Source organism: Diaphorina citri, unplaced genomic scaffold (genome assembly GCF_000475195.1).
Source record: "Diaphorina citri unplaced genomic scaffold, Diaci psyllid genome assembly version 1.1 scaffold255, whole genome shotgun sequence".
NCBI lineage: Eukaryota > Metazoa > Arthropoda > Insecta > Hemiptera > Psyllidae > Diaphorina > Diaphorina citri.
The window spans coordinates 113,044-139,571 of record NW_007377692.1 but is presented as its reverse complement, the minus strand read 5'-3'; the positions used below and the strand labels follow the sequence as shown (position 1 = coordinate 139,571).

At 36.0% G+C, this 26,528-nt stretch overlaps 3 protein-coding genes and 2 long non-coding RNA genes across 5 annotated transcripts; 3 read left to right on the top strand and 2 right to left on the bottom strand.

The window, feature by feature from the left end:
* The first annotated feature begins 54 nt into the window (after positions 1-54).
* LOC103506702 (leucine-rich PPR motif-containing protein, mitochondrial) lies at positions 55-15,203 on the top strand. The gene is made up of 8 exons (XM_026821690.1): positions 55-83; positions 291-580; positions 847-1,059; positions 1,299-1,510; positions 1,867-2,028; positions 2,664-2,804; positions 4,513-4,708; positions 14,998-15,203. The coding sequence occupies exons 1-8, from the start codon at positions 55-57 to the stop codon at positions 15,201-15,203; spliced, it is 1,449 nt and encodes a 482-aa protein (XP_026677491.1).
* On the top strand, positions 5,242-12,807 carry LOC113466366. Its single transcript, XR_003390782.1, has 3 exons — positions 5,242-5,291; positions 5,667-5,910; positions 12,731-12,807. It is a non-coding gene; the product is annotated as an uncharacterized LOC113466366 (long non-coding RNA).
* Positions 7,346-8,820, bottom strand: LOC103506691. Its single transcript, XM_008471087.3, has 2 exons — positions 8,449-8,820; positions 7,346-7,866 (listed from the first exon to the last, which is right to left on the bottom strand). Exons 1-2 carry the CDS (start codon positions 8,684-8,686, stop codon positions 7,538-7,540), a joined length of 567 nt encoding a protein of 188 aa, XP_008469309.1. The 5' UTR covers positions 8,687-8,820; the 3' UTR covers positions 7,346-7,537.
* Positions 11,041-11,299, top strand: LOC113466367. Its single transcript, XR_003390783.1, has 2 exons — positions 11,041-11,137; positions 11,219-11,299. It is a non-coding gene; the product is annotated as an uncharacterized LOC113466367 (long non-coding RNA).
* An 8,435-nt stretch (positions 15,204-23,638) lies between the features above and the next one.
* On the bottom strand, positions 23,639-26,418 carry LOC103506701 (zinc finger protein 26-like). Its single transcript, XM_008471097.3, has 3 exons — positions 26,298-26,418; positions 25,134-25,266; positions 23,639-24,913 (listed from the first exon to the last, which is right to left on the bottom strand). Exon 3 carries the CDS (start codon positions 24,899-24,901, stop codon positions 23,639-23,641), a length of 1,263 nt encoding a protein of 420 aa, XP_008469319.1. The 5' UTR covers positions 24,902-24,913; positions 25,134-25,266; positions 26,298-26,418.
* Between the last annotated feature and the right edge of the window lie 110 nt (positions 26,419-26,528).

Sequence of the window (26,528 nt, the reverse complement as noted above, 5' to 3'; positions counted from 1 at the left end):
AATGAACTGTAAAACCTCACTTAAGTGTTGAGAAAAAGTGACCCTAAAGGGCCCATGAGACCAAATTTAGCTAGGTGTATAAGGTGAGGAACATTTGTGACAAACATTTAGCATGCTTATCATAATTATTTGTCATCTTTGTTTCAGATCTTTTCATTGTATTTGTCCTCAAGAAAAAGTGACCCTAAAGGGCCCATGAGACCAAATTTAGCTAGGTGTATAAGGTGAGGAACATTTGTGACAAACATTTAGCATGCTTGAATCATAATTATTTGTCATCTTTGTTTCAGATCTTTTCATTGTATTTGTCCTCGGAGCACATTCAGTATTTTTAGACAGTTAAAGACCAACAGTAAGAAAATTGAAGAATCTAGTCTTGCAACTAGTATTGCCCAAAGTTTTCAAAACCAAACTGGTGCAGGAGATAATTGGCGTTATCAATTACTCCGCAGAATTAAAGATGGTGATGTGGATGGTGCTGTTAAATGCTTAGAGGGGATGAACAAAAGAGGTGTGCCTGTGAGATGCCATTACTTTTGGCCATTGATAATTCAAATGCACCATCAGTATGGAGAGATAGGTAATATAATGTGTACAACTTGAGAACGGTTTACAAGTTTGTGTTTCCCCCCTCTCAATTTAGTCCTTCTTTATTTTCCAGCTTTTTTATCCTTTTCAAGTACCTACCCTCTCATACTTAAATCAATTTACCACTAAAACTCACAAACTAATATTTTGAATACCTACTTTGACCTAGGTATGTGTGTGTGTTTTTTTTTTTTCAAGAAAAAAAAAATCCATTAGGTAATTATGTTAATGATCACACCCTACTGATTTTTCCCACAGGTGTTCTAGACATATTGGATAAAATGTTGGCCCTTGGTTCAACTCCAGATCATGAAACCCTGATTCACTATATCTGTCCTCGATTAGACCTGACAAATTCTGTCCTAGCCATTCGAAAACTCCAAGATAGAGACTTGAAAGTAGCTCAGCTGTTGACCCCAGTGTGTGTTTGTTTGCTGCAGTGCAATCAGATAGAACCAGTCTTAGATCTGTGTAAGTATGAGAAATAAATGGGCTCTTTGGGATTTGTTTTAACTCTCATGGCTCATGGGTATAAAATATCTTTATAACAGGGGCTAAAGAACAGAGTGTATGTACTTTCTTACATTTACAAAAAAAATTCTATGCATAAATAATTTTAATTTCAGAGCACCTAATGGAAAAAATATCTCCTCTCCCTTGATAGTGTTGCCACCATTGACCCTAAAATTGCATTTCTCTGTTGCTTTCAGGCTTCACACTTTTCCCTAGGACCAAACTGTTGCATGAGGATTTTATATTTGCTCTGGTAGACTATTACATAAACTTGAATGATAAAGATAATACAGTGAAGCTATTGAAACGGGCAGATTCTATATCAGATGTAGGCAATCTGTTTCTAACGAGGATTTCCCAGAGTAAAAACCCCCTTCTGAAGGTCGAAAATGTGCAAGTGATAATTACGGTAAGACAAAACAAATTGATATAGTGAACTATAACACTGTGGTCTTTTCATTTCTAAATGGAAGAGAGAAGGAGGAAAACAAGATGGGAGACAGCCAGCCATTCAAGATAAAGTTCACCCCGGGTGGGAATCAAACCCATGACTAAGTGCTTACAAGGCAGGTGCGCTTTCCAAGCTAACTAGCCTGGCCACTGTAGGTAATATTATTTGTACCTATTTTGTGTGCTTTTGTCCCGGATCTTGGCCTATATGGATAAGTAGGTACGTAGGCAGGGTCTTTGCATATTTATTTAGATATATTTATAGATCTATAATTTCCATGTTGTGTTTTCCTTAAAACTTCTTTTCTTATGTAGGAATTCATCAAGAATGGCATTGATTTCTCACAAGGCGCTGTGTATGATTTGAAAGTCTATTTTGCCAAACATAAGCTGTCAACGTCCGACTTTGTGTTCTACCAGAAAACCAGCCAGAGAATTCCAGCCAGACTAGACGTAGATAGATCCGCACCAAGTCTAGTAAGTATTTGGATTACCTAGTTGGAATTTATTATGACCAGATACCACCAATTATGGCACTTATTTTCATCAAGCTATGTATATGGCTCTAAAAAAAAAAAAAAACTCTGAGATATGGCATTGAAAACACTAAACTATAGCAGTGGATAGCGCTGTGGACCTTGGATTTGGAGGTTAGTGGTTCTAGTCCAAGTCATCAAATAGAACAGTTTTTTCATAGAAATTGACTCAACCTTTTTTTAATAGAAATCGACCTTTTAATCATAAATTTTACCCAAATGCAACTGCTCCATTCATCAAGAAGTATGCTTAATACAATGTCATTTGTGACAAATATGCTCTTTTTTGGGTCTTCCCACGATTTTTTTGCTTTATTTAAAGTGGCAGGATTCTCAAGAATGACCTCTTCCACCCCGCCATAAGCAAATCCTTCCCTTATCGACCTTTTAATCATAAATTTTACCCAAATGCAACTGCTCCATTCATCAAGAAGTATGCTTAATACAATGTCATTTGTGACAAATACGCCCTTTTTTTGTCTTCTCGCGATTTTTTTGCTTTATTTAAAGTGGCAGGATTCTCAAGAATGACCTCTTCCACCCCACCATAAGCAAATCCTTCCCTCTTATTTCCAGTCTGAGATGAGCACAGCAGACCTCGAGTGTCATCTGATTAGTTTGAAGTCCCGAGATTCGAATCCAACCAGTGCTCTCAAACGATTGCTGCTCAAATATTGCCAGGAGAAACGGTTTGACGAAGCAATGCGTGTGAAAGATGTAAGTTTATAAACTGGCTAGACTTGCTAGATAGTCTAGGACGCCGCGCCGCCTCCCTTGTAAACGCTAGGTCGCGGGTTCGACTCTCGCCCGGCGCGAACTTCAGCCTAAACAGTTTTGTCCTCGGAACACTGACTTTCTTCTATCCCGTACTTTTTACTTTCCTTTTCTGTTCGAGTTTGGGATAGTAAGATATCCGTTGTTACAGTTACGTGTATCAAAAACCTGCCTCGCTGGGGTAGTGGTCAAGACGCTCGCCTGTTAAACAGGAGGGCGTGGGTTCGATCCCAGTCGAGGCATGGAATTGTATCCTCATTTATTTGAGAATTTGACCACCTAATAATGGAGCTCTAAGGATTGAGTAGTAGAGAACGTCTTCGGCGTAAACCTCTCCTAGTGGTTACCTTCCACTCAAGATTCTATTATTATCAAGGAAGTTCAAATACCATATTGCCATGGCGCCATACTATTTTTCCATATTTTAGCGAAATTTGGAAAAATGCCATTAAAAGCCTTATTTTGCCATATTTTAAGCATTTTTAGGTTCTTTTGCCATACTTTAAGCATTTTAGGGGAACATATAAAACTTTAGGAAGAATGATTAAAAAAAAAAAAACTAAAGAACCGTAAGTACACAAATAGTGGTTATGCATCTGGGGAAACATATAGCATGAAAGGTAAATTCCTGTGTAAAAAGTCCTCAAAAATCCAAATCTGAAGTCAAAAAGAAAGTAACAACGAAAAATTAGTTTAAAACGTTGAAAATTCAATTTTTATTTCACGTTCCAATTCTTTAAAAATCGCTTATTTTGCCATGTTTTGAAAAAATAAATGCCATATTTTCCTAAAATAAGTGCCATATGCCATGTTTTTTAGTGCCATATTTTGGACTTCTCTGATTATTATTCATTATTATTATTAAATATTTATCATCAACCGTCTTAAAATAATAATAATGCTCTCAAACGATTGCTGCTCAAATATTGCCAGGAGAAACGGTTTGACGAAGCAATGCGTGTGAAAGATGTAAGTTTATAAACTGGCTGGACTTGCTAGACAGTCTAGGATGCCACGCCGCCTCCCTTGTAAGCGCTAGGTCGCGGGTTCGACCCCCGCCCGGCGCGAACTTCAGCCTAAACAGTTTTGTCCTCGGAACACTGACTTTCTTCTATCCCGTACTTTTTACTTTCATTTTCTGTTGGAGTTTGGGATAGTAAGATATCCGTTGTTACAGTTACGTGTATCAAAAACCTGCCTCGCTGGCGTAGTGGTCAAGACGCTCGCCTGGTAAACAGGAGGGCGTGGGTTCGATCCCAGTCGAGGCATGGAATTTTATCCTCATTTATTTGAGAATTTGACCACCTAATAATGGAACTCTTAGGATTGAGTAGTAGAGAACGTCTTCGGCGTAAACCTCCTGTTCACAAAATCGGACCCGCCCACCTGCCCATGCGGCGAGCGCCTATCCGTGCGGCAAATACTCTCATGTCACCGCCATGACCAAATCAGAACATCACTTCCCCACCCCCCTTCCCTTGTAGATGATGTTGAGGGAGTAAAATCCCTCTTCTCTTATCTGCAAAAAATCGATACCTACCACCTAATATAACCTAAAACCGAGAACGGCGTGAACGACCTGGTACTCCAGAGTTAAAGCGCCTCAAAGGAAAAAAAAATAATAAAAGCTGTTTTACATTTGCTTCCTCAGGAGCTGCATAGGTTGAATGCCGAGTTCACTCCCGGTATGCTGAGCAGTTGTATCGATATTCTCATTCATTTCAATCTGGCTGACGAAGCATACAATATGCTTACTCATCTGAGACATACAGCACCTGACTTTCATATTGATGAGTACAAGGTCATTGACTTGGCCAGAGTGTGTGTACAACAAGACCAGTTCCAAAGTAAGTACAAGAGCGAATTGGCTGATCACCTTTTTCACTTTTTTTCTGGAGATGTCTACAGAACTTCACACAGACCTTTTTGCGAGCTTAGTTGGTAGTGCGTCGGCCTTGTGCTAGGCCGCGGGTTTGATTCCAACCCGTGACGGATTTTATTCAGAACGGACAATGTTCGTTCTCGGAACGGCTGGCTTTCTCCTATCCTGCCTGCCTTCTCTCTTCAATTTCGGGTCTTTTATTTGATAGAGTCATACTTTACTTACTTCAAGTTTGAGCAGGAATTTGAAAATATTTTCTAGTTGGATGATATTGCACTTGGTATCACAAAATGGAGAAAGTGTTTCACTAATTTGATTTAATAGATATAGATCCATTATGTAGAGCTGATGAAAGATTTTGTTCCACAAGCTAATCACAGTAGCAATGAGATTCCTGGCCTGACAACAATTCAAACATGACACATTATGGATTTTTGAATTAAGTGGGTTTATAAGTTGTATGTACCTATATTTTTTATTATCATTACTATTATTCAGCCGATGTAGACACCAATACTGAGCACTGTCATTCGATATTTCCTCAATGGGTAAGCATTATCTAAATCTAAAGGTTACTTTAAGACCTGTTCCCATTCGTCGTGAGTTTTATTCGATTTTTCCCCCCAAATGTCCTTGCAGGCAATGCAATTTAAACGAAAGTGTTCCCATTACACACACAACATGATTCCCCTCACCCAAGATAAGTAGGAACGGGCCTTTAGCTTTAGGTTGAGCAAGGTCTTTTGTCATACATTGCCAGAATAGTTAGCTTGGAACTTAGCGCGCCTACCTTGTAAGCTCTAGCTTGTGGTATGCGCAAGCCAGTTTGTGCAAATGGCATGAGCGTGTAAAGCCACCTTTACAGTTGAGATGTTACGCGTTCGATACTCCCCAGTGTCAACATTTCCCCCCCTTTCTTACAGCAATAATCTGGACAAGGCCGTGGATTATTTCGTGCGATTCAGTCAACAGTATCGCCGAACCCCACTCAAGCACGAGCTCTTGGTGTCCTGTCTGAATCAGAACAAACATCAGCAACTCTATCTGGTGAGGAATGTAGACACTAAAATCCATGGTGAGGCCAGTAGTGCTGTGGCCTACATCACCGCACTGGCAGAAGTGAACCAGGCTGATACACTGAGGACCTATGTGCAAAGTAAACTAACGGTGAGTCATTTTAACTAAATAAATGACATATTACCAATTCTCAGTAGCCAGGTACTATTAAGTAAAACATGTGTTTGATACACTGATATCAAAAACATGTTTTACGATTCATAGAGGGTGAAAAAGAGTTAATAAAAACTACTAGTAGTCAAGCGTGCCGGGAGGCGCGCGAACGTTAAGAGTTCGAAGCGCCGCGCCGCCGGGCCTATATTAACACGAAATAGAGTTTCATGGTTTTTCGGCATTTTGAACTACTTTTTTCTCCTTTTAGTGGACTGTAGAACCTGTCTCTGTCGGGCGGACTTCCTAAGGCAAAATCGAATGAGCAAAATTTCTTCTTAAACATTTAGGTCAATCGGACCAGTGGAAGTGGCCCAAATTTTAGTTACAAGATTTGACCCAAACAAACAAAATTACAAACAAACAGAGATCTCAAGTTAAGTAAAACCATGTAAAAAGCCCCCCCTCCTAATTCTGATATGACCTAAGCAGCCTCAAGTCTCCAAAAAAATCTTGGGCTGTTATTTACGATCGTACGAAATATTGTCTTTCAGATAACTCCTCTGAATGCCTAAAAAAAAAAAAAAAAAAAAAATTTTATCAGACCGGGAAAGGTGGGTTAAATTCCTATCCGGGGAAAAAAAAAAAAAAAAAAAAAAAAAAAAGATGAGTGTTTCAACACCATTTTTATTTGTAGCAACAAAACAACTACCGTACCTACTACGTTAGACACGTGTGTGGAAAATTTATCCTAAACAAAGGTTCTTTCCTGAAACAGGTGGCTTTCCCTTTTAGTCCTCCTTCTTTCCTGAAGAAGCTCTTCTACACAACCACTGATCTTTTATTTTTTTCTTCACTGTAAACCTTTTATTTCATTATTGGAAATAAAATTTTAATGAACACTTGTTTAGGTAATGTTGACAAAAAACTAGATGTTTAATCTAAATAAATACTTGTTTTATGAAGGTACCAATATTCTCCCATTAATATATTGACACTGTGTGGACTGTAAATGACAAAAATCTTTCATGGGAAAGATAATATGTACCCATCAATAAAAGGTACCTATTGATAGTGTGCAGATTGGCGACAAAATCCTGCTCCTAGCTGACTTCATAGTGCCTGGACATGGACCTATGTTTAAGGTGAAACATGGCACACTGATATAAATATTTAAAAACAAAAGAAACAAACAAACAAACAGACAAAAAAAAAATAGAATAAAAAAAAATCCAGCATTATTACGTTATTCAAGGGTTAAATCTATTCCATTGGACGAAAAAAGTGAGCCAGCCTCGATAGCTTGGTAGCGCGCCTGCCTTGTAAGCGTTAGGTCGTGGGTTTAATTCTGAGAGAACTCTTCAGTTAACTAGTTCACTCCTCCTCTTCTTTTTCTTCGCTTTTTCCCGTGTACAGACGGCGGGTAATTGCTTTTGTGCAGATTGTATTAGAGGCTTCATTACTTTATACAGTAGGTACCTATGTAACTTTTACTATATTGCAAAACTCCAACTTTTCCATTACTTAGGTTTCTTTTATAAATATGGTATTATGGTAGATTCATAATATTTTTACAGGTTTTCATATTATGAAATTATCAAAACCCTAATTTCAATCAATCTACTGTTTACTGGTTGGTTTTATTCTTCTCTAGATCATCAGCATTGACCCACTTGGGAGGATATTCCTTTCTCACAGACCAATCAAAGAAGTAAGGTCCTGTGAGAGGTGCTGGTGCTTGAGCATTCTTCAAAGCTTCTTGGTCTATCATTGTCCAGTTGTTAATAGCACTCTGCTTGAACAAGTTTGTACATAATCCAACAAACAAAGTATAATTGACAAAGGTCCAGGGACCTCCAATTATGTGATGCAAAAGAGCTCCAGATGCAAGTGTTGCGTTGAATGAGTTCCATTCATCATCTTTTTTCCCCCGCAAATGAGAAGATGCAAATAATGCTGAAAACAAAACCAATAAAAGAATGAGTATATTACTGTCATAATTATGATTCAACTGCAATAAGGTAGTTTTAATGGAATATATTAGTAAACATTTTGTGTATGAAGTACAATAATTTCTCTATGAAATTTAGCTTGAATGATATATCTATATCAAGTGAAAACCATACCTAAAATGCTGAAAACAAAACCAATAAAAGAATGAGTATATTACTGTCATAATTATGATTCAACTGCAATAAGGTAGTTTTAATGGAATATAGGTATTAGTAGACATTTTGTGTATGAAGTACAATAATTTCTCTATGAAATTTAGCTTGAATGATATATCTATATCAAGTGAAAACCATACCTAAAAAAGGTAAAAAATAGGTATATTGTTCCATGCTAGTGTGAACATCTCAAATTTCTGGTAGAATATCTTGCTTCAATGTGTGAAGTTGACAGATATTAGCCTTGCAATTTTCATGGTGGTGGCTGATGGTGGCATTTACCACCTGAAAGTCAGAAGAGGAAAATGCGACTTTCCTTTCAGGAAAAGACCAATGGTAGAAACACCTAAATTTTAGATTAAGTACTTACTTCCAACAAAAAAAGCAGATGTTGCTACAGCAGGTCCTACATGTTTAAACACATGTCGGAAAATCTGTACACTTCCCTTTGGTCGTGGTCTTTGCATGATATAGTTCACTGCAGCAATACTCCCAGAAAAATAGACAGTCCATTTTTCCACAAATAATAACTTGGGGATAAGATCCTCATGATCCGGGGTATCATAAATTTGGTAGGGGCCGAACAAGTTTCTCACGAAGCCCGACATTTTGTCGGTCTAGGGAACTGAAGAATTCTCTTGGAACTTCCTAGTTCCAAGGTAAGTAGGTAACTAGGTAACTGCACTGTTTTTTAGACAAGACTTTTTTTTTTGATAAGAATTGATAAGAAAATCTGAATCAGAAGTTGGATTTTTTTAAAAGTCAAAATAAAAACAAGAATACAAGAAATCAGCTGAGCGCTGAGAACTTGAAAAACTCAAGGTGGTTAGAAGTGATGGATCGAATAAATGCCTGTAAACTCTGTAGTGCAGCCATAAATTCACCTCTTCGTATTTTTTGTTGCAGGCAGAGGTACCTATACTAGGCTTGGATTTAAGTATTCCCCTCCCCGCCCCATTTTTTTTTTACTTTCTTTTTCTTCTCTATTCATATCCTACCCAGTACCTATGGGTATGAAAGCCCCGCTTTTTTCTTGTCAAGGTATTTCCCTGGGGAACAGTGTAACACCCTGTATGTTGTAACATCCGATACTGTGTAACAGCCTGTATGCTGTAACACCCTGTATGCTGTAACGCCTTGTATGTTGTAACACCCTGTATGTTGTAACACCCTGAATATTGTAACACCCTGTATATTGTAACATCCGATACAGTGTAACACCCTGTATGTTGTAACACCCTGTATGCTGTAACACCCTGTATGTTGTAACACCCTGAATATTGTAACACCCTGTATGTTGTAATACCCTGTATGTTGTAACACCCTGAATATTGTAACACCCTGTATGTTGTAATACCCTGTATGTTGTAACACCCTGAATATTGTAACACCCTGTATGTTGTAATACCCTGTATGTTGTAACACCCTGAATATTGTAACACCCTGTATGTTGTAATACCCTGTATGTTGTAACACCCTGAATATTGTAACACCCTGTATGTTGTAATACCCTGTATGTTGTAACACCCTGAATATTGTAACACCCTGTATGCTGTAACACCCTGTATGCTGTAACACCCTGAATATTGTAAAACCCTGTATGTTGTAACACCCTGAATATTGTAACACCCTGTATATTGTAACACCCTGTATATTGTAACATCCGATACAGTGTAACACCCTGTATGTTGTAACACCCTGTATGCTGTAACACCCTGTATGTTGTAACACCCTGAATATTGTAACACCCTGTATATTGTAACATCCGATACAGTGTAACACCCTGTATGTTGTAACACCCTGTATGCTGTAATTTGTAAGCGTTAGGTCGTGGGTTTAATTCTGAGAGAACTCTTCAGTTAACTAGTTCACTCCTCCTCTTCTTTTTCTTCGCTTTTTCCCTTGTACAGACGGCGGGTAATTGCTTTAAGCTGACATTTGGTTTTGGCTACAAATTTTACAAGTGGATGCCCTTCGAACTCAGCCTTTGCTATTTCTTTAGCAGGGGAAATTCAGGCTGGTATACTCCGTGTTTTAAGTCCCCCAGCCAGACTAAGCTGGTCCACTCCCCGTTTAACATCCCCCAGCCAGACAAGACAAAATGCCTAAAAAAATATTAAAAAACAAACACTAAAATAATAATAATGAAATAATAAAACTCAGCCTTTGCTATTTCTTTAGCAGGGGAAATTCAGGCTGGTATACTCCGTGTTTTAAGTCCCCCAGCCAGACTAAGCTGGTCCATTCCCCGTTTAACATCCCCCAGCCAGACAAGACAAAATGCCTAAAAAAAATATTAAAAAACAAACACTAAAATAATAATAATGAAATAATAGGAATAATAACCCAGCATGAATAGGTTATTCAAGGGTAAAATCTATTCCATTGAACGAAATAAGTGAGCCAGCCTTGGTAGCGTGCCTGCTTAATTCATTCTTTAGAATTCAGAATCGATTGAACCTATAAAGTCTGGCTTTCTCGTTTTTCTGAGAGAGCTTTTCAGTTCACTAATCCACTAGTATACCCAAATAAATTGCGATTATGTTGATCATTTCTGTATTACAGGTAACTGATAGCATGAAGCAAGAGGCCCGTAAGTCAGAAGCTGAGAGGATACAAGAGGAGGCACAGATCAGATTACAAGAGCTCAATGCTGGCTCGTATATGCCTCCTATTACTGCTGGTGATGACGATGAAGATGATGATAGTGATACTAGCTGAAGAATCAATGATTCTGAATCGAAAAGAAAAGGAATCATATACCTATAAATTTAAGTGAAAATTGCGAAAATTTAGTTGTTATTTTTCCACTAAAATCCCAACGGCACAGATCAGATTACAAGAGCTCAATGCTGGCTCGTATATACCTCCTATTACTGCTGGTGATGACGATGAAGATGATGATAGTGATACTAGCTGAAGAATTAATGATTCTGAATCGAAAAGAAAAGGAATCATATACCTATAAATTTAAGTGAAAATCGCGAAAATTTAGTTGTTATTTTTCCACTAAAATCCCAACTCTTAAGGCTACAGTTCCATTGGATCTACTACAGTAGGTACATACATGCTTGCCTAAAATACAATAAATCGAAATCCCAACTCTGAAGGCTACAGTTCCATTGGATCTACTACAGTAGGTACATACATGCTTGCCTAAAATACAATAAATCGAAAAAAAATTCTTGTTATAAATAAACTGTGATTGAAGGGAGAGAAAAGAACCGAGTTTTTATTACCGAGTAGGTAGGTACTCGATTTTTAGTCCGTCCTTCCTTTATTAAATTACAATTAGTAATAATAAAAGGTATAGGCGGGACGGACTATTGTATTTGCTTCAGTGTCTGTCTGTCCCCATAGAAGGACTTATATGAAAGTAAAATCAAGAATGATAATAAACTGAAGATTAAACAAATTAGGTACATAGGACATAGGTACTGATCGAATAAACTACGGGCTAAATAATTCCCGGAGGGACGGGCCCAGCTTGTTAAATCTGATTGTGGCTCCGGCCCTCAGAATCTCCGGCCATAAAAAAGCAAAAGAGGTTTTTTGAAGAAAACCTCCCAGGGTAAAAAGAATAGACTTGGCAACATAGCAACGTGGTATAATTTTTTTCCGCGGTTTTATTTGAATTTTTAAATTCAAAATTTTATAATTTTAGATTTGTGTTTTTTTTTTTCAGCAATTTTTTCTAAAAGCTAAAGGTCTCTATTCTGTTTTGCAGATAAACGTACTCTCAAGAATACCCTGTTTTGCGCATAAAACATACCTTCAGAAGCAATTGTCACATTGCCAGGACTGGAATTCATTAACGTCAAACTAACTCTGTAAAAAAATGTTCTCTATCACAAAGTACAGAAGAAAAGTCCATCCTATATTCAAATATTTTATGAAGAATACTGCCAGCCAAAGCATGGCTCCTGTGAATAATCCAACTCACAGGTAATATCATGCAATTACTCCCGAGTCTTTTGATAACCAGTAGACTCTTTGCCATAATGGTTATATAACTTCACTTCTAGTTCAATGAACTGTAAAACCTCACTTAACGATTCATAGAGGGTGAAAAAGAGTTAATAAAAACTACTAGTAGTCAAGCGTGCCGGGAGGCGCGCGAACGTTAAGAGTTCGAAGCGGCGCGCCGCCGGGCCTATATTAACACGAAATAAAGTTTCATGGTTTTTCGGCATTTTGAACTACTTTTTTCTCCTTTTAGTGGACTGTAGAACCTGTCTCTGTCGGGCGGACTTCCTAAGGCAAAATCGAATGAGCAAAATTTCTTCTTAAACATTTAGGTCAATCGGACCAGTGGAAGTGGCCCAAATTTTAGTTACAAGATTTGACCCAAACAAACAAAATTACAAACAAACGTGCAGATTGTATTAGAGGCTTCATTACTTTATACAGTAGGTACCTATGTAACTTTTACTATATTGCAAAACTCCAACTTTTCCATTAGGTTTCTTTTATAAATATGGTATTATGGTAGATTCATAATATTCACAAAATTACAAACAAACAGAGATCTCAAGTTAAGTAAAACCATGTAAAAAGCCCCCCCTCCTAATTCTGATATGACCTAAGCAGCCTCAAGTCTCGAAAAAAATCTTGGGCTGTTATTTACGATCGTACGAAATATTGTCTTTCAGATAACTCCACAGTTTATTCAGACTCTAGTCAATCAAATAAGAAGACTTTCTGATGAAAACAAAATCCATTCACTGACGGTATTGAAAGACGTGTTCCCTACTCATTACAAACAAACAGAGATCTCAAGTTAAGTAAAACCATGTAAAAAGCCCCCCCTCCTAATTCTGATATGACCTAAGCAGCCTCAAGTCTCCAAAAAAATCTTGGGCTGTTATTTACGATCGTACGAAATATTGTGTTTCAGATAACTCCACAGTTTATTCAGACTTTAGTCAAACAAATAAGAAGACTTTCTGATGAAAACAAAATCCATTCACTGACGGTATTGAAAGACGTGTTCCCTACTCATCTGGACCTGGTGGATCATATCTTCATGGGATTGCTTCGAATTTACTGTGAGTAATTTAATCGTACTTCCTGTCTGTACTAATTTCAGCAAATTGCAGTAATAAACAATTTTTATAGGAGGGGGGAACAGCAAATGACAACAATGTATTATATAAATTTTACTTTACAAGAAAGTGTATCTAAAGATTTTATTTTATTGAGTCCGCGAAAAATCTGGGAATTATTTTTAATAACAATTTAACCTGGTGCGATGAAGTCTCCAATATTCGGAAAAATGTGTATGGCAACGATATATACCGAGTAGGTAGGTACTCGATTTTTAGTCCGTCCTTCCTTTATTAAATTACAATTAGTAATAATAAAAGGTATAGGGACGGACTATTGTATTCGCTTCAGTGTCTGTCTGTCCCCATAGAAGGACTTATCCAAATCTGGTCGACCTATATATTATCAAATTAAAGGTCATTACAATTAGTAATAATAAAAGGTATAGGGACGGACTATTGTATTCGCTTCAGTGTCTGTCTGTCCCCATAGAAGGACTTATCCAAACCTGGTCGACCTATATATTATCAAATTAAAGGTCTTTTTTTTTCAGGAACACGAAAGTGGTGGTGCAAATTTTGTCCAGAAAACCATAAAGCAAAAAAACTGGTTTTAAGGGATTTTTTTCACATTTTCTCACACAAATGAGATCTTATCTTGAAATTTGTCGCGACAACCTATGATTTCAAAGCGAGAAAGTTTTAGATGATACTCATTCGTTAATTTAAGACCGGTTTTAGCGTTACCTATGTTAAGCTACGCCGAGTATGAACTCAAAGCGAGAAAGTTTTAGATGAGACTTCATTCGTTAATTTAAGACCGGTTTTAGCGTTACCTATGTTAAGCTACGCCGAAGAAGGCCAATAAATGGATGGGTGACAAACATTATATGGGGAATAAAGGGAGAATGCATGGGCTCTAGTCTTGATTTTAAATCATTACATGAAAGTGAAATCAAATCAAGAATGATAATAAACTGAAGATTAAACAAATTAGGTAGGTACATAGGACATAGGTACTGATCGAATAAACTACGCAGCTTGTTAAATCTGATTGTGGATGATAATAAACTGAAGATTAAACAAATTAGGTAGGTACATAGGACATAGGTACTGATCGAATAAACTACGCAGCTTGTTAAATCTGATTGTGGCTCCGGCCATAAAAAAGCAAAAGAGGTTTTTTGAAGAAAACCTCCCAGGGTAAAAAGAATAGACTTGGCAACATAGCAACGTGGTATAATTTTTTTTCCGCGGTTTTATTTGAATTTTTAAATTCAAAATTTTAGATTAGTGTTTTTTTTAGCAATTTTTTCATTTTTTTCTAAAAGCTAAAAAAAAAAGGTCTCTATTTTGTTTTGCAGATAAACTTACTCTCAAGAATACCCTGTTTTGCGCATAAAACATACCTTCAGAAGCAATTGTCACATTGCCAGGACTGGAATTCATTAACGTCAAACTAACTCTGTAAAAAATGTTCTCTATCACAAAGTACAGAAGAAAAGTCCATCCTATATTCAAATGTTTTATGAAGAATACTGCCAGCCAAAGCATGGCTCCTGTGAATAATCCAACATCTTTTTCACTTTTTTCTGGAGATGTCTACAGAACATCACACAGGCCTTTTTGCGAGCTTAGTTAGCTTGGTTGGTAGTGCGTCGGCCTTGTGCTAGGCCGCGGTTTTGATTCCAGCCCGTGACGGATTTTATTCAGAACGGACAATGTTCGTTCTCGGAACGGTTGACTTTTTCCTATCCTGCCTGCCTTCTCTCTTCAATTTCGGGACGATAAGACCTTAGCAGTTACAGTTCCCTCTACCAAACCTCTTTAAAAAAAATGTAGATACAACATTTCTTATTTATCTTTATCTTCAGACGCCATTACACTAGTCAGTTCGATTAGTCCAAGGAGGAATCTGAATTTCAAAAAGTTGGAACGTAACTGTCGAGAACTACTGTCTTGTGTTCAAAGTGAAGAACAACTGATGTCCCTTTTCAATATTCTGTGTGAGACCAAGCTTTGTGATGTTACGTCAACACCAATACTGAGCACTGTCATTCGATATTTCCTCAATGGGTAAGCATTATCTAAATCTAAAGGTTACTTTAAGACCTGTTCCCATTTGTCGTGAGTTTTATTCGATTTTTCCCCCCGAATGTCCTTGCAGGCAATTCAATTTAAACGAAAGTGTTCCCATTACACACACGACATGATTCCCCTCCCCCAAGATAAGTAGGAACTGGCCTTTAGCTTTAGGTTGAGCAAGGTCTTTTGTCATACATTGCCAGAATAGTTAGCTTGGAACGTAGCGCGCCTACCTTGTAAGCTCTAGCTTGTGAGATATAGATCCATTATGTAGAGCTGATGAAAGATTTTGTTCCACAAGCTAATCACAGTAGCAATGAGATTCCTGGCCTGACAACAATTTAAACATGACACATTATGGATTTTTGAATTAAGTGGGTTTATAAGTTGTATGTACCTATATTTTTTATTATCATCATTATTATTCCCCTTAACACTAAAAACAGTAGGTTATTTATGCTGGACTTGTGGTATATATAAAATACAAAACAGAAAACACAAAATGAAAGAAATAATATTTTAATAAAATAGAAAGTAATAAACAAAAAACCATTAAAGGGGGAAAAATTTGCGGAGAATGAACTAAAGTGCCACCAAATGTAGGGACATGAGTATACATATTTTTTGAAAGGTTAGCTTATGGATTTAATGTCAAGATCTTGTAGATTGGTCGGAAAACAGCTTTTCAAGCATTTAAACATGGCTAAAGTACAAACTAGTAAAATAATATTTAGGGATAGGTTGAGGGCTTTTAGGTATAGGAATAGAGATCCATTCAACACCTTTTAGATAGAGAGAGAGAGAGGTGAGGTAAATTTTTTAGTCCGTCCTTCCTTTATTAAATTACAATTAGTAATAATTAAAGGTATAAGGGACGGACTATTGTATTTGCTTCGGTGTCGTCTGTCGGTCTGTCTGTCCCCATAGAAGGACTTATCCAAACCTGGTCAACCTTTATATCAAATTAAAGGTCTTTTTACCAGGAACACGAAAATGGTGGTGAAAATTGTGTCCAGAAAACCATAAAGCCAAAAATTTTTTTTAAAAAAAACTGGTTTTTGGGGGATTTTTTTCACATTTTCTCACACAAATGAGCTCTAATCTCAAAATTTATCACGACGACCTATGAACTCAAAGTGAGAAAGTTTTAGATAACACTTCAGTCGATCATTTAAGACCAGTTTTAGCGTCATCTATGTTAAGCTACAATTTTCTGCGAGAGGGTTAGCCGTCAACTAAACGATAGTTGATGTGGCGTCAAAATATTGTGAAAGCTGATGCTTTCTTATGAAAGCATCACTCACGCTCATACGGTCTGAGTATGAGTAGCAGGCAACACCTCATTTTTTGAGTAGGTACTCTTATTCTAAATTTATTGTCGCCATTTTTGATATCTAATTATGATTTTGACTATCGGACCAGACCTCTTTTGTGTTGGAACAGGGATTTTGACCGTCCTGTGCCCTAAATCACCAAAGTATGGAAAAGTATTTACAATTCCATATTTCGATATGATTCGTCCAAATTCAAATTTCTGCTTTTCCATTGGCTATTACACTTGTAAGATACTTTTCCATACTTTGGTGATTTAGGGCACAGGTCACATAAATGCTGGTCACAAACGTTATTCCCCGATTAATACACTAACACTATCTACGCTAAATTTTATTACTTGATTTATTTTGGACTCATATGATTCGTCCAAATTCAAATTTCTGCTTTTCCATTGGCTATTACACTTGTAAGATACTTTTCCATACTTTGGTGATTTAGGGCACTGTTGGGCTTTACATGTTTTAAATAATAAGTATCTATGTACATATGTATCTAGGTGTAAGTAACTAGTGGCCTGGTTTGAAATCCGAGAAAAACATGTGAGGTAGCATAAAATCTTATATGACATAAGGGACTTTAGTATATAGTAGGGTAGGTACTTGTAATAATTCTAAATAGATATACATATGTAGGAATTTTGATTAGACAGGTATAAAATATGTACCGACAATTTCCCTTTCTCTTGACTACATATTTTAACCAGGGGACAACAGTAAAATAACATTGATGAGTATCATTCATTCTTACCACAAAATTAAACAAAGGAAAAGAAACAAATGTAGGTATGGGTAAAAAAAAGGAATTTCGAATATTGATTTCAATGACATTCTAGATAACCTAAGAAAAAAGTGCAAAAAATATTAATGGAAAAGATAAAATCGTAAAAAAAGCAAAATCAAAATGGAGGGAAAATACGTAAAAAAAAAGATTATTTCATTTCAAACTATTTTCCTTTGTTTCATGATTAAATACATGAACAAGGAGTATACATATTTTATTTACAAGTTGAAGAATAGAATAGTTATTTTTTACAGTTTTCAAACAGATACATTTTTGGATTGTTTTTTTTTTTTTTAATAGGTACCTACAATAAATCTCCTATAGATCAGGGGTGAAAAAATATATAAGTATACCTAATGTAACTCCGTGTCACACTCATGTGAATAGGAATAAAGTATCTGAAGGAAGCAAGCTTTTTACCCAAACTTTCCTCAAGAGCCAATTCTAAAAAAAAAAAGATGATTACGTTTACCTAATACACAAAAAGATAACGCCAAAAAGAAAGAAAGAAGAAGAAGAAGAAGAAGAAGAAGAAGAAGAAGAAGAAGAAGAAGAAGAAGAAGAAAAGGAGTTCAAATAGGAGCTACTATTGTTGAATGTGAAATGTTTCTTCATCATGAGGGAGAGAAGCATCTTGATCTAAGTCTATCTCCTCAAATTCATCAGCACTGAAACTGAACCGGACAGAAAACTGGTCCATTATCTTCTTTAGACAAAGTTTTTTTTTCTTCTTCTTCTTCTTCTTCTTCTTCTTCTTCTTCTTCTTCTTCTTCTTTCTTTCTTTCTTTACAGGTTTGATAGAGGTTGAAATTTAAGAGAAGACAGTACAGCATTTCCCAGAAAAATCCTTATGTGATTAGGCTGAAGCTTCATCCCTAGGTGGGAATCAAGCCCATGACCTAGCACTCACAAGAGAGGTCCATTATCTTCCAAGCTAACTAGACTGGAAATTACTTTCTTAGCCGTTCTGATAACAAACCTTATCGGTTAAAGGTAAAGTTCCCCGGGCGGGAATTGAACCCGCGACCTAGCACTTACAAGGCAGGCACTCTACCCGGCGCAAGTTTACAGTCTCATGTTTAACGTCTAATTTTTGCACAAGAGCAGATGCATGGACAAATCTGAAACATACCTCTAGGTACCTACTACAACAAGAAGAGTAAAAACAGCTCATTCAAGTCATTTGAAAACAAACAGAGAAATTTACTCTTCATTTCTGAGTCATGGGTGAACAAAGAACTTGCAATTGAATTCACATGGTCCAGTGACACGTTGCTTCCATGCTCTTTCATCACACTGAAAATTCTGTCCTTAAGGGCTTGTACAATACTTGATCCCATCTCAACCTAAAATAACATTTAAAAGAAAGTATAATTAAAGTTAGGGTATTTTAAAAATAAAAATACAGGAGACTAACAAGTATGTACACCTCATCTGCAATATTTAAAGTTAGGGTATTTTAAAAATAAAAATACAGGAGACTAACAAGTATGTACACCTCATCTGCAATAATTTTTATGACTTGTGACTTGTATGGCTGTATGTACTTAGGTACCCAAGTTGGACTGCTAAGGTCTTATCATCCTGAAACCAAAGAGAGAAGAAAGACAGGACAGGAGAAAGCCAGCTGTTCCAAGAACAAACCTTGTCTGTTCAGGATAAAATCCACCCCAGGTGGGAATCGAACCTGTGACCTATTGCTACTATTCCTTAGCATGAGATTCGCTTTGATCTACATGATTGAGAATATTCTCTTGGTTTTCTCGTGGTACTTCAGTTTTAATGAACACATTATCTTCCAAATCTACCCCTTCTTTCTTGATAGTATTTTCGAATGTATTGACTAGAATGTCATTATTGTCTACTTGTTTTTTCAATAGCAGTCAGTAAATGTTAAGAAAGAATAATATGGTTGCAGAAAGATATGGGACAATTTTGAAGCTATAAATAAATAAAATATTATATTGATTGACTAAAGATGATAATGTTACGCAACTACCTACTACTAGAGAAAATATAAAGGTGCCAAATGCCTACACGTATTTGCAAAACAAACATATTGATATACTTATTACTATTATTAGTATCTACATTGTAAAATATATTAGAGAAAAAATATCATATAAATATACTCAAACTAATTCATTTTACAATTTTCATGTACTGTACACAAAATGCAATTACCGATACTCATCAATTACATACACGTATTAAAGTACAGTTAAACAATAATATTAAAAATAAAAATCGACTAGCATTTGAAATAAATTAAAATAACAATTTAAAGTAATAATTACTTTTTTTAATTTCAACGTTTCAAAGAAAACTATAGATTTAGAATTTCAAGCTGGCTATACTTTTGAAAAAATAAATATCTATGTAGTAGGTATCTGTACTTTGTTGAAAATAATAAATAATAATATGTCCTAATAAATATATTTTTCATTTTACATTGCATCAAAAATGAAAGCATAAATTTTAAACAATTGTTGAGAGCTCAGCTCGTTCATCAAAGTTCAATAATGACAGTGGCACTTTCTCGTCATGGCAATAAACAAATTAATTGATTCAAGAAAGAAGAATAAATTGCGAAGATTGTAACAATGGGTAAAAACGTAAAAAAAGAATTGTTGAGAGCTCAGCTCGTTCATCAAAGTTCAATAATGACAGTGGCACTTTCTCGTCATGGCAATAAACAAATTAATTAATTCAAGAAAGAAGAATAAATTGCGAAGGTTGTAACAATGGGTAAAAACGTCGTTCACCATTCGAAAAAACACACATTCGTTATTTTGGATATTTTAAAATAAATAATTATTGAACATAAATTTCGTCATACAGTACAAGATGTAAAAAACATTAAAAAGAACAGTGATTGTTACCATAAAAACAAACACATTTCATTTGGTGACTTAGAAAGTACAAATCAAACAAAAGTTTCGACTTCACGTTTCTACAGGGCTACTCAATTCTATGATTTGATTATCAATGCTACAGTTGTGTGCTTTGTCCATATGGGCAATGAGATCTTTCATTTTACAATAGGCCATATTACATTGATTACAGGCATGAGATTAACCATACCTAAAAAAGGTAAAAAATAGGTATATTGTTCCATGCTAGTGTGAACATCCCAAATTTCTGGTAGAATATCTTGCTTCAATGTGTGAAGTTGACAGATATTAGCCTTGCAATTTTCATAGTGGTGGCTGATGGTGGCATTTACCACCTGAAAGTCAGAAAAGGAAAATGCGACTTTCCTTTCAGGAAAAGACCAATGGTAGAAACACCTAGGCATGAGATTCGCTTTGATCTACATGATTGAGAATATTCTCTTGGTTTTCTCGTGGTACTTCAGTTTTAATGAACACATTATCTTCCATATCTACCCCTTCTTTCTTGATAGTATTTTCGAATGTATTGACTAGAATGTCATTATTGTCTACTTGCTTTGGTCGTGGTCTTTGCATGATATAGTTCACTGCAGCAATACTCCCAGAAAAATAGACAGTCCATTTTTCCACAAATAATAACTTGGGGATAAGATCCTCATGATCCGGGGTATCATAAATCTGGTAGGGGCCGAACAAGTTTCTCACGAAGCCCGACATTTTGTCGTTCTAGGGAACTGAAGAATTCTCTTGGAACTTCCTAGTTCCAAGGTAACTAGGTAATAGCTACACTGTTTTTTAGACAAGACTTTTTTTTATTGATAAGAAAATCTGCATTATTTCAGAAGAATCAGAAGTTCTGAGAAGTTGGATTTTTTTAAAGTCAAAATAAAAACAAGAAATCAGCTGAGCGCTGAGAACCTTGAAAAACTCAAGGTGGTTAGAAGTGATGGATCGAATAAATGCCTGTAAACTCTGTAGTGCAGCCATAAATTCACCTCTTCGTATTTTTTGTTGCAGGTAGAGGTACCTATACTAGGCTTGGATTTAGGTATTCCCCTCCCCGCCCCATTTTTTTTACTTTCTTTTTCTTCTCTATTCATATCCTACCCAGTACCTATGGGTATGAAAGCCCCGCTTTTTTCTTGTCAAGGTATTTCCCTGGGGAACAGTAATAATTGGAGGACAAGGTAGGAGAAAGCCAGCCGTTCTGATAACAAACCTTATCGGTTAAAGGTAAAGTTCCCCGGGCGGGAATTGAACCCGCGACCTAGCACTTACAAGGCAGGCACGCTACCCGGCGCAAGTTTACAGTCTCATGTTTAACGTCGAATTTTTGCACAAGAGCAGATGCATGGACAAATCTGAAACATACCTCTAGGTACCTACTACAACAAGAAGAGTAAACTGTAAAAACAAGATCCTTGTTTTGGTTTGAATGATTATTTTAGTTAAATTAAATTTCAGTTGGATATATTTTAATGTCGTATTTAAAACGGAGGTAAAAATCTCATGGGATTTTACTTTGAAAAAATCCAAGTAAAAACAAGATCCTTGTTTTGTTTTGAATGATTATTTTAATTAAATTAAATTTCAGTTGGATATATTTTAATGTCGTATTTAAAACGGAGGTAAAAATCTCATAGGATTTTACTTTGAAAAAATCCGATGAAACACCTGTAATTCAGATTCTAAACTTTTGGAAAATGATTTAAAACTAATAAGAGAAAGAAGTTATCACACTAAAAATACAATCATGAAGGTATACCTATGTACGAAGTCCATACGACAAGAAACATCTATAGTTGTAATTTGTAAATCGTTAGTACTTAAGTACTGAGTCTTTGTTTGGTGTAATTGTAGAATTGGTCCATACGACAAGAAACATCTATAGTTGTAATTTGTAAATCGTTAGTACTTAAGTACCGAGTCTTTGTTTGGTGTAATTGTAGAATTTAAAAGAAAAGATTATTCTTTGTTCAAATAAAATTAAAGCAACAATTGAACTTCAGTCCTAACAAAATTTGCGTTATTAGCAGTTATAGGTAGGTACATACTTACACAGATAAGTATTTAAAGAACCAAGGTATGACCTAACTGAAGGAAGATGTGTACGATTACATTTGAATAGCAATCTGTTAATAATAATTCCAATAAATTCTGAAGTATGGACTTGTGGTCATGTATGTACAACAATCAGCCTCAACAAAAGTTATGTTCTTTTCAGGTCGAAAGAATGCCAGCAAAGAAATTAACCAACTGAAAGACGAATACGAAAAAATCAAAACACCCAGCCCGGAATTTGCAAACATTATCAGATCGAGATCAAAAATAAATCCACGTATATTGTAACATCCGATACAGTGTAACACCCTGTATGTTGTAACACCCTGTATGCGTAACACCCTGAATATTGTAACACCCTGTATATTGTAACATCCGATACAGTGTAACACCCTGTATGTTGTAACACCCTGTATGCTGTACCACCCAGTATGTTGTAACACCCTGAATATTGTAACATCCGATACAGTCTCGCCTAGAGGAGAGAGTTAGGACGATTGTTGAGGGCAAATGAATGAGGGAGAGAGAAACGTCTCTCTCTCTCTCTCTCTCTCTCTCTCTCTCTCCGGACTTGTGGTATATATAAAATACAAAACAGAAAACACAAAATGAAAGAAATAATATTTTAATAAAATAGAAAGTAATAAACAAAAAAACCATTAAAGGGGGGGAAAATTTGCGGAAAATGAACTAAAGTGCCACCAAATGTAGGGACATGAGTAATATGAGTATACATATTTTTTTGAAAGGTTAGCTTATGGATTTAATGTCAAGATCTTGTAGATTGGTCGAAAAACAGCTTTTCAAGCATTTAAACATGGGTAAAGTACAAACTAGTAAAATAATATTTAGGGACCTGTTGGGCTTCACATGTTTTAAATAATAAGTATCTATGTATGTATCTAGGTGTAAGTACTAGTGGCCTGGTTTGAAATCCGAGAAAAACATGTGAGGTAGCATAAAATATTATATGACATAAAGGACTTTAGTATACAGTAGGGTAGGTACTTGTAATAATTCTAAATAGATATACAATTTTGATTAGACAGGTATAAAATATGTACCTACAATTTCCCTTTCTCTTGACTACATAATTTTAAGCAGGAAACAACAGTAAAATAATATTGATGAGTATCATTCATTCTTACCACAAAATTAAACAAAGAAAAAGAAACAAATGTAGGTATGGGTAAAAAAAAGGAATTTCGAATATTGATTTCAATGACATTCTAGAATCTAGATAACCTAAGAAAAAAGTGCAAAAAAATATTAATGGAAAAGATAAAATCGTAAAAAAAAGCAAAATCAAAATGGAGGGAAAATAATGTCTTCTCCATGGTATGGCTCAATTCATGAGCTGTCAACTTGTCTTCATTCCTAAACATACGCTGACAGTAGCGACATTTCTGTAGAATGTCTTCTCCATAGTATGGCTCAATTCATGAGCTGTCAACTTGTCTTCATTCCTAAACATACGCTGACAGTAGCGACATTTCTGTAAAGTCTTGAGTACTGTGGTAGTGGGGTTAAGTTGTATGCATGACTCAATGTGTTTCTCCAAATGTTTCTCGATTTTATATTTTCTCTGACAGAAAGGACATGTAAAACAACTGGTACACTCGTGATTACGCAAGTTTTTCTCATCAGGAAACATAAGGAAACAATGATTACACATATAAGGGTTACCATGATGAAAGAAGTGATCTACAAGAGTAGACTTGGTCTCAAACGAATCATAGCAATAGTTGCACACATAGGCATCTTCTTTATTATGATAGTTACGGAAATGTTGTCTCATAATATCCTCTGTTGCAAACCGCTTCTCACACTCACTACATCGGTAGAACTTTGCATGAGCTCTACCATGGAGATGGAACTTAATTTCATCTGAGAATACCTTGAGACATTTCTTACACTTAAAAAGATTCTCATCTGCATGCTTCATGTCAATGTGATTTCTCATTCTAGTCTCAGACGTGAATATTCGTTCACAGCAAGGACACTTGAACCTTCTGTTCTGGTGTGATTTGACATGCTCTTCCAGTACTTCATCATCTTCAAATATCTCCAGACAAATCTTACACTGCTTCACATTCTCCATATGGTGTCTAACATGTTTTGATAGATTTGATTTAAGAGAAAAAGCTTTATCACATTGAGCACAAGTGAAGATTTTGGGACCCTTGTGCATCTTCAGATGAGCTTTGAGATTCCATTTGTAACGATACATACGTGCACATAACTTACATTTATATTTCTTCTGAAGATCGTGTGTTGCTGCCATATGTCTTCGAATATTTGATTTGTGATCAAATGATTTTGGGCACATTTCACACTTAAATTTTCGTTCTTGAATTGATTTCCCCTGAGCTGGTATCTGTTGCTCTTGTTCATACTCTACCTGCCGCCTTGCATAACTCATGATGGTTTCATGTTCAACTTTGACTTTAGGTTGTTCAATGTCTGCTCTGATGTAAAATGATCCATTTCTAAATGCTGGGTATTGCTTAGTGTCCTGGTGTTTTGGATTTCCCATGTGCTCTGTTTGAATATGGTCTGCTATTGAGTGTTTTAGAGCAAATGCAGCCGAGCAAAAGTCACAGGTGTATGTTTTAAGAGTCATGATGATCTCTTTCTGAAACAATAAAACACACAACATGAGTGGGTGTGGATTTGTTTAGCATAACCATATTCCAGTGGGTGTGGATTTATCTATTTCCCTACCTACTGATGGCACATGGGCACTTTTTTCTATATTAAAATATTTCACTGTTAGACTTCCCCCCCCCCCCCCTGTTAATAAAAGGAGCCTAGAAGTCCAATTTGATATGAATAAATGTTGAATTAGTACTCACATTTTATGTGTAAATGATAGAATCAGCTTCAAATTTACATCTCATACAAAGTGCCCATGACTAGGGTAAGATTTCCAAGCCATGTCCAGAGAGGTTGGTCAGATGTTTGGATTTCATGTTTCTTTGGTCTCAACTGAAATAGTAATAAAATAATAAAATGGTGGTAATTATTCAAAAGACGCAACAATGAGATTTCATGTTTCTTTGGTCTCAACTGAAATAGTAATAAAATAATAAAATGGTGGTAATTATTCAAAAGACGCAACAATGGGTTGGTCAGATGTTTGGATTTCATGTTTCTTTGGTCTCAACTGAAATAGTAATAAAATAATAAAATGGTGGTAATTATTCAAAAGACACAACAATGAAAAAGAAAGCTCCTTTTAGTGTATAACCTAACCCTTTAATGACACTGGTCACTGCTCATTTGTGACAGCTCCTTTTTGTGGCAAATTTTCAATGTCATGGCTTTTGAACTAGCACCCAGCTCTTCTTTGCTGAATAAAACACCACCCTTTCAATCCTTTCTACAATGAACTTCAATGCTCATTTGTGACAGCTCCTTTTTGTGGCAAATTTTCAATGTCATGGCTTTTGAACTAGCACCCAGCTCTTCTTTGCTGAATAAAACGCCACCCTTTCAATCCTTTCTACAATGAACTTCATTATCACTCAAATTAAACCTGCTTCCTATTAAGTGCATAGTTAAAATAGGTGCAAGAATAAAATGTCCTTCACAAATCTATATTCAGAGTAAAGCATACATGGGAATCTACTGCAGTAACTAGTAGCTGGCAAGTGCGAGAGTTGTTTACCCAGTGTTGTAATACATTGGTACCTAGATTTCAAAATCAAGAGAGTAAGTACATGCTATCTTCGAGGCCATTGTAATATCTTCAAGTGCTTGGCTTGATAAATTATGATGCACATAGGCATTGGATGAGTAGGTAGCTACACAAGTGCTATTGATTTTAGATTAAATAGAGAGGAATGTTCACTTTAGGGGATTTGATGAAAACTTTGATCCCAAGTGGAGCTTGTGATTTCCAAGAGTGATTGGTCAGCTTTGTGGTTTTCTTTCACAAGACAGAAGAGATTGGTTTCATCCTTGGACTAGATGTGGTTTTTATAAGTAAATTGATTCACCTGACACTTTTACCTTACCTCAGAGTTGCTGGGATTTCCTTATCACTTGAAAATTGTTGTCATTTTTTATGGAGTTTTTACTTTTTTGAGTTTTTTGTTGATTTTCCCAAAAGATCCGAAATCCAAACAAAACAGCTATGAAACAGGCTTTTCTCGGTTCAATATTTTTTCTCCATCTCCAATCTTCGAGGGGTTCTCAAACGGAAGAGAAAAGCCTTGGGCATCGTGTGAAAAGAGATTTTTTAGTTA

Bases quoted from the DNA above. Each gene is read 5' to 3' on its own strand.
- LOC103506702 (XM_026821690.1), top strand. From the start codon at position 55: ATGAGACCAAATTTAGCTAGGTGTATAAG. The intron at 84-290 runs GTGAGGAACATT...TCTTTGTTTCAG, and splicing joins AATTTAGCTAGGTGTATAAG to ATCTTTTCATTGTATTTGTC. The intron at 1,511-1,866 runs GTAAGACAAAAC...TTTCTTATGTAG, and splicing joins ATGTGCAAGTGATAATTACG to GAATTCATCAAGAATGGCAT.
- LOC103506701 (XM_008471097.3), bottom strand. From the start codon at position 24,901: ATGACTCTTAAAACATACACCTGTGACTTTTGCTCGGCTGCATTTGCT.
- LOC103506691 (XM_008471087.3), bottom strand. From the start codon at position 8,686: ATGTCGGGCTTCGTGAGAAACTTGTTCGGCCCCTACCAAATTTATGAT. The intron at 7,867-8,448 runs GTAAGTACTTAA...TTTTGTTTTCAG, and splicing joins ATCTGCTTTTTTTGTTGGAA to CATTATTTGCATCTTCTCAT.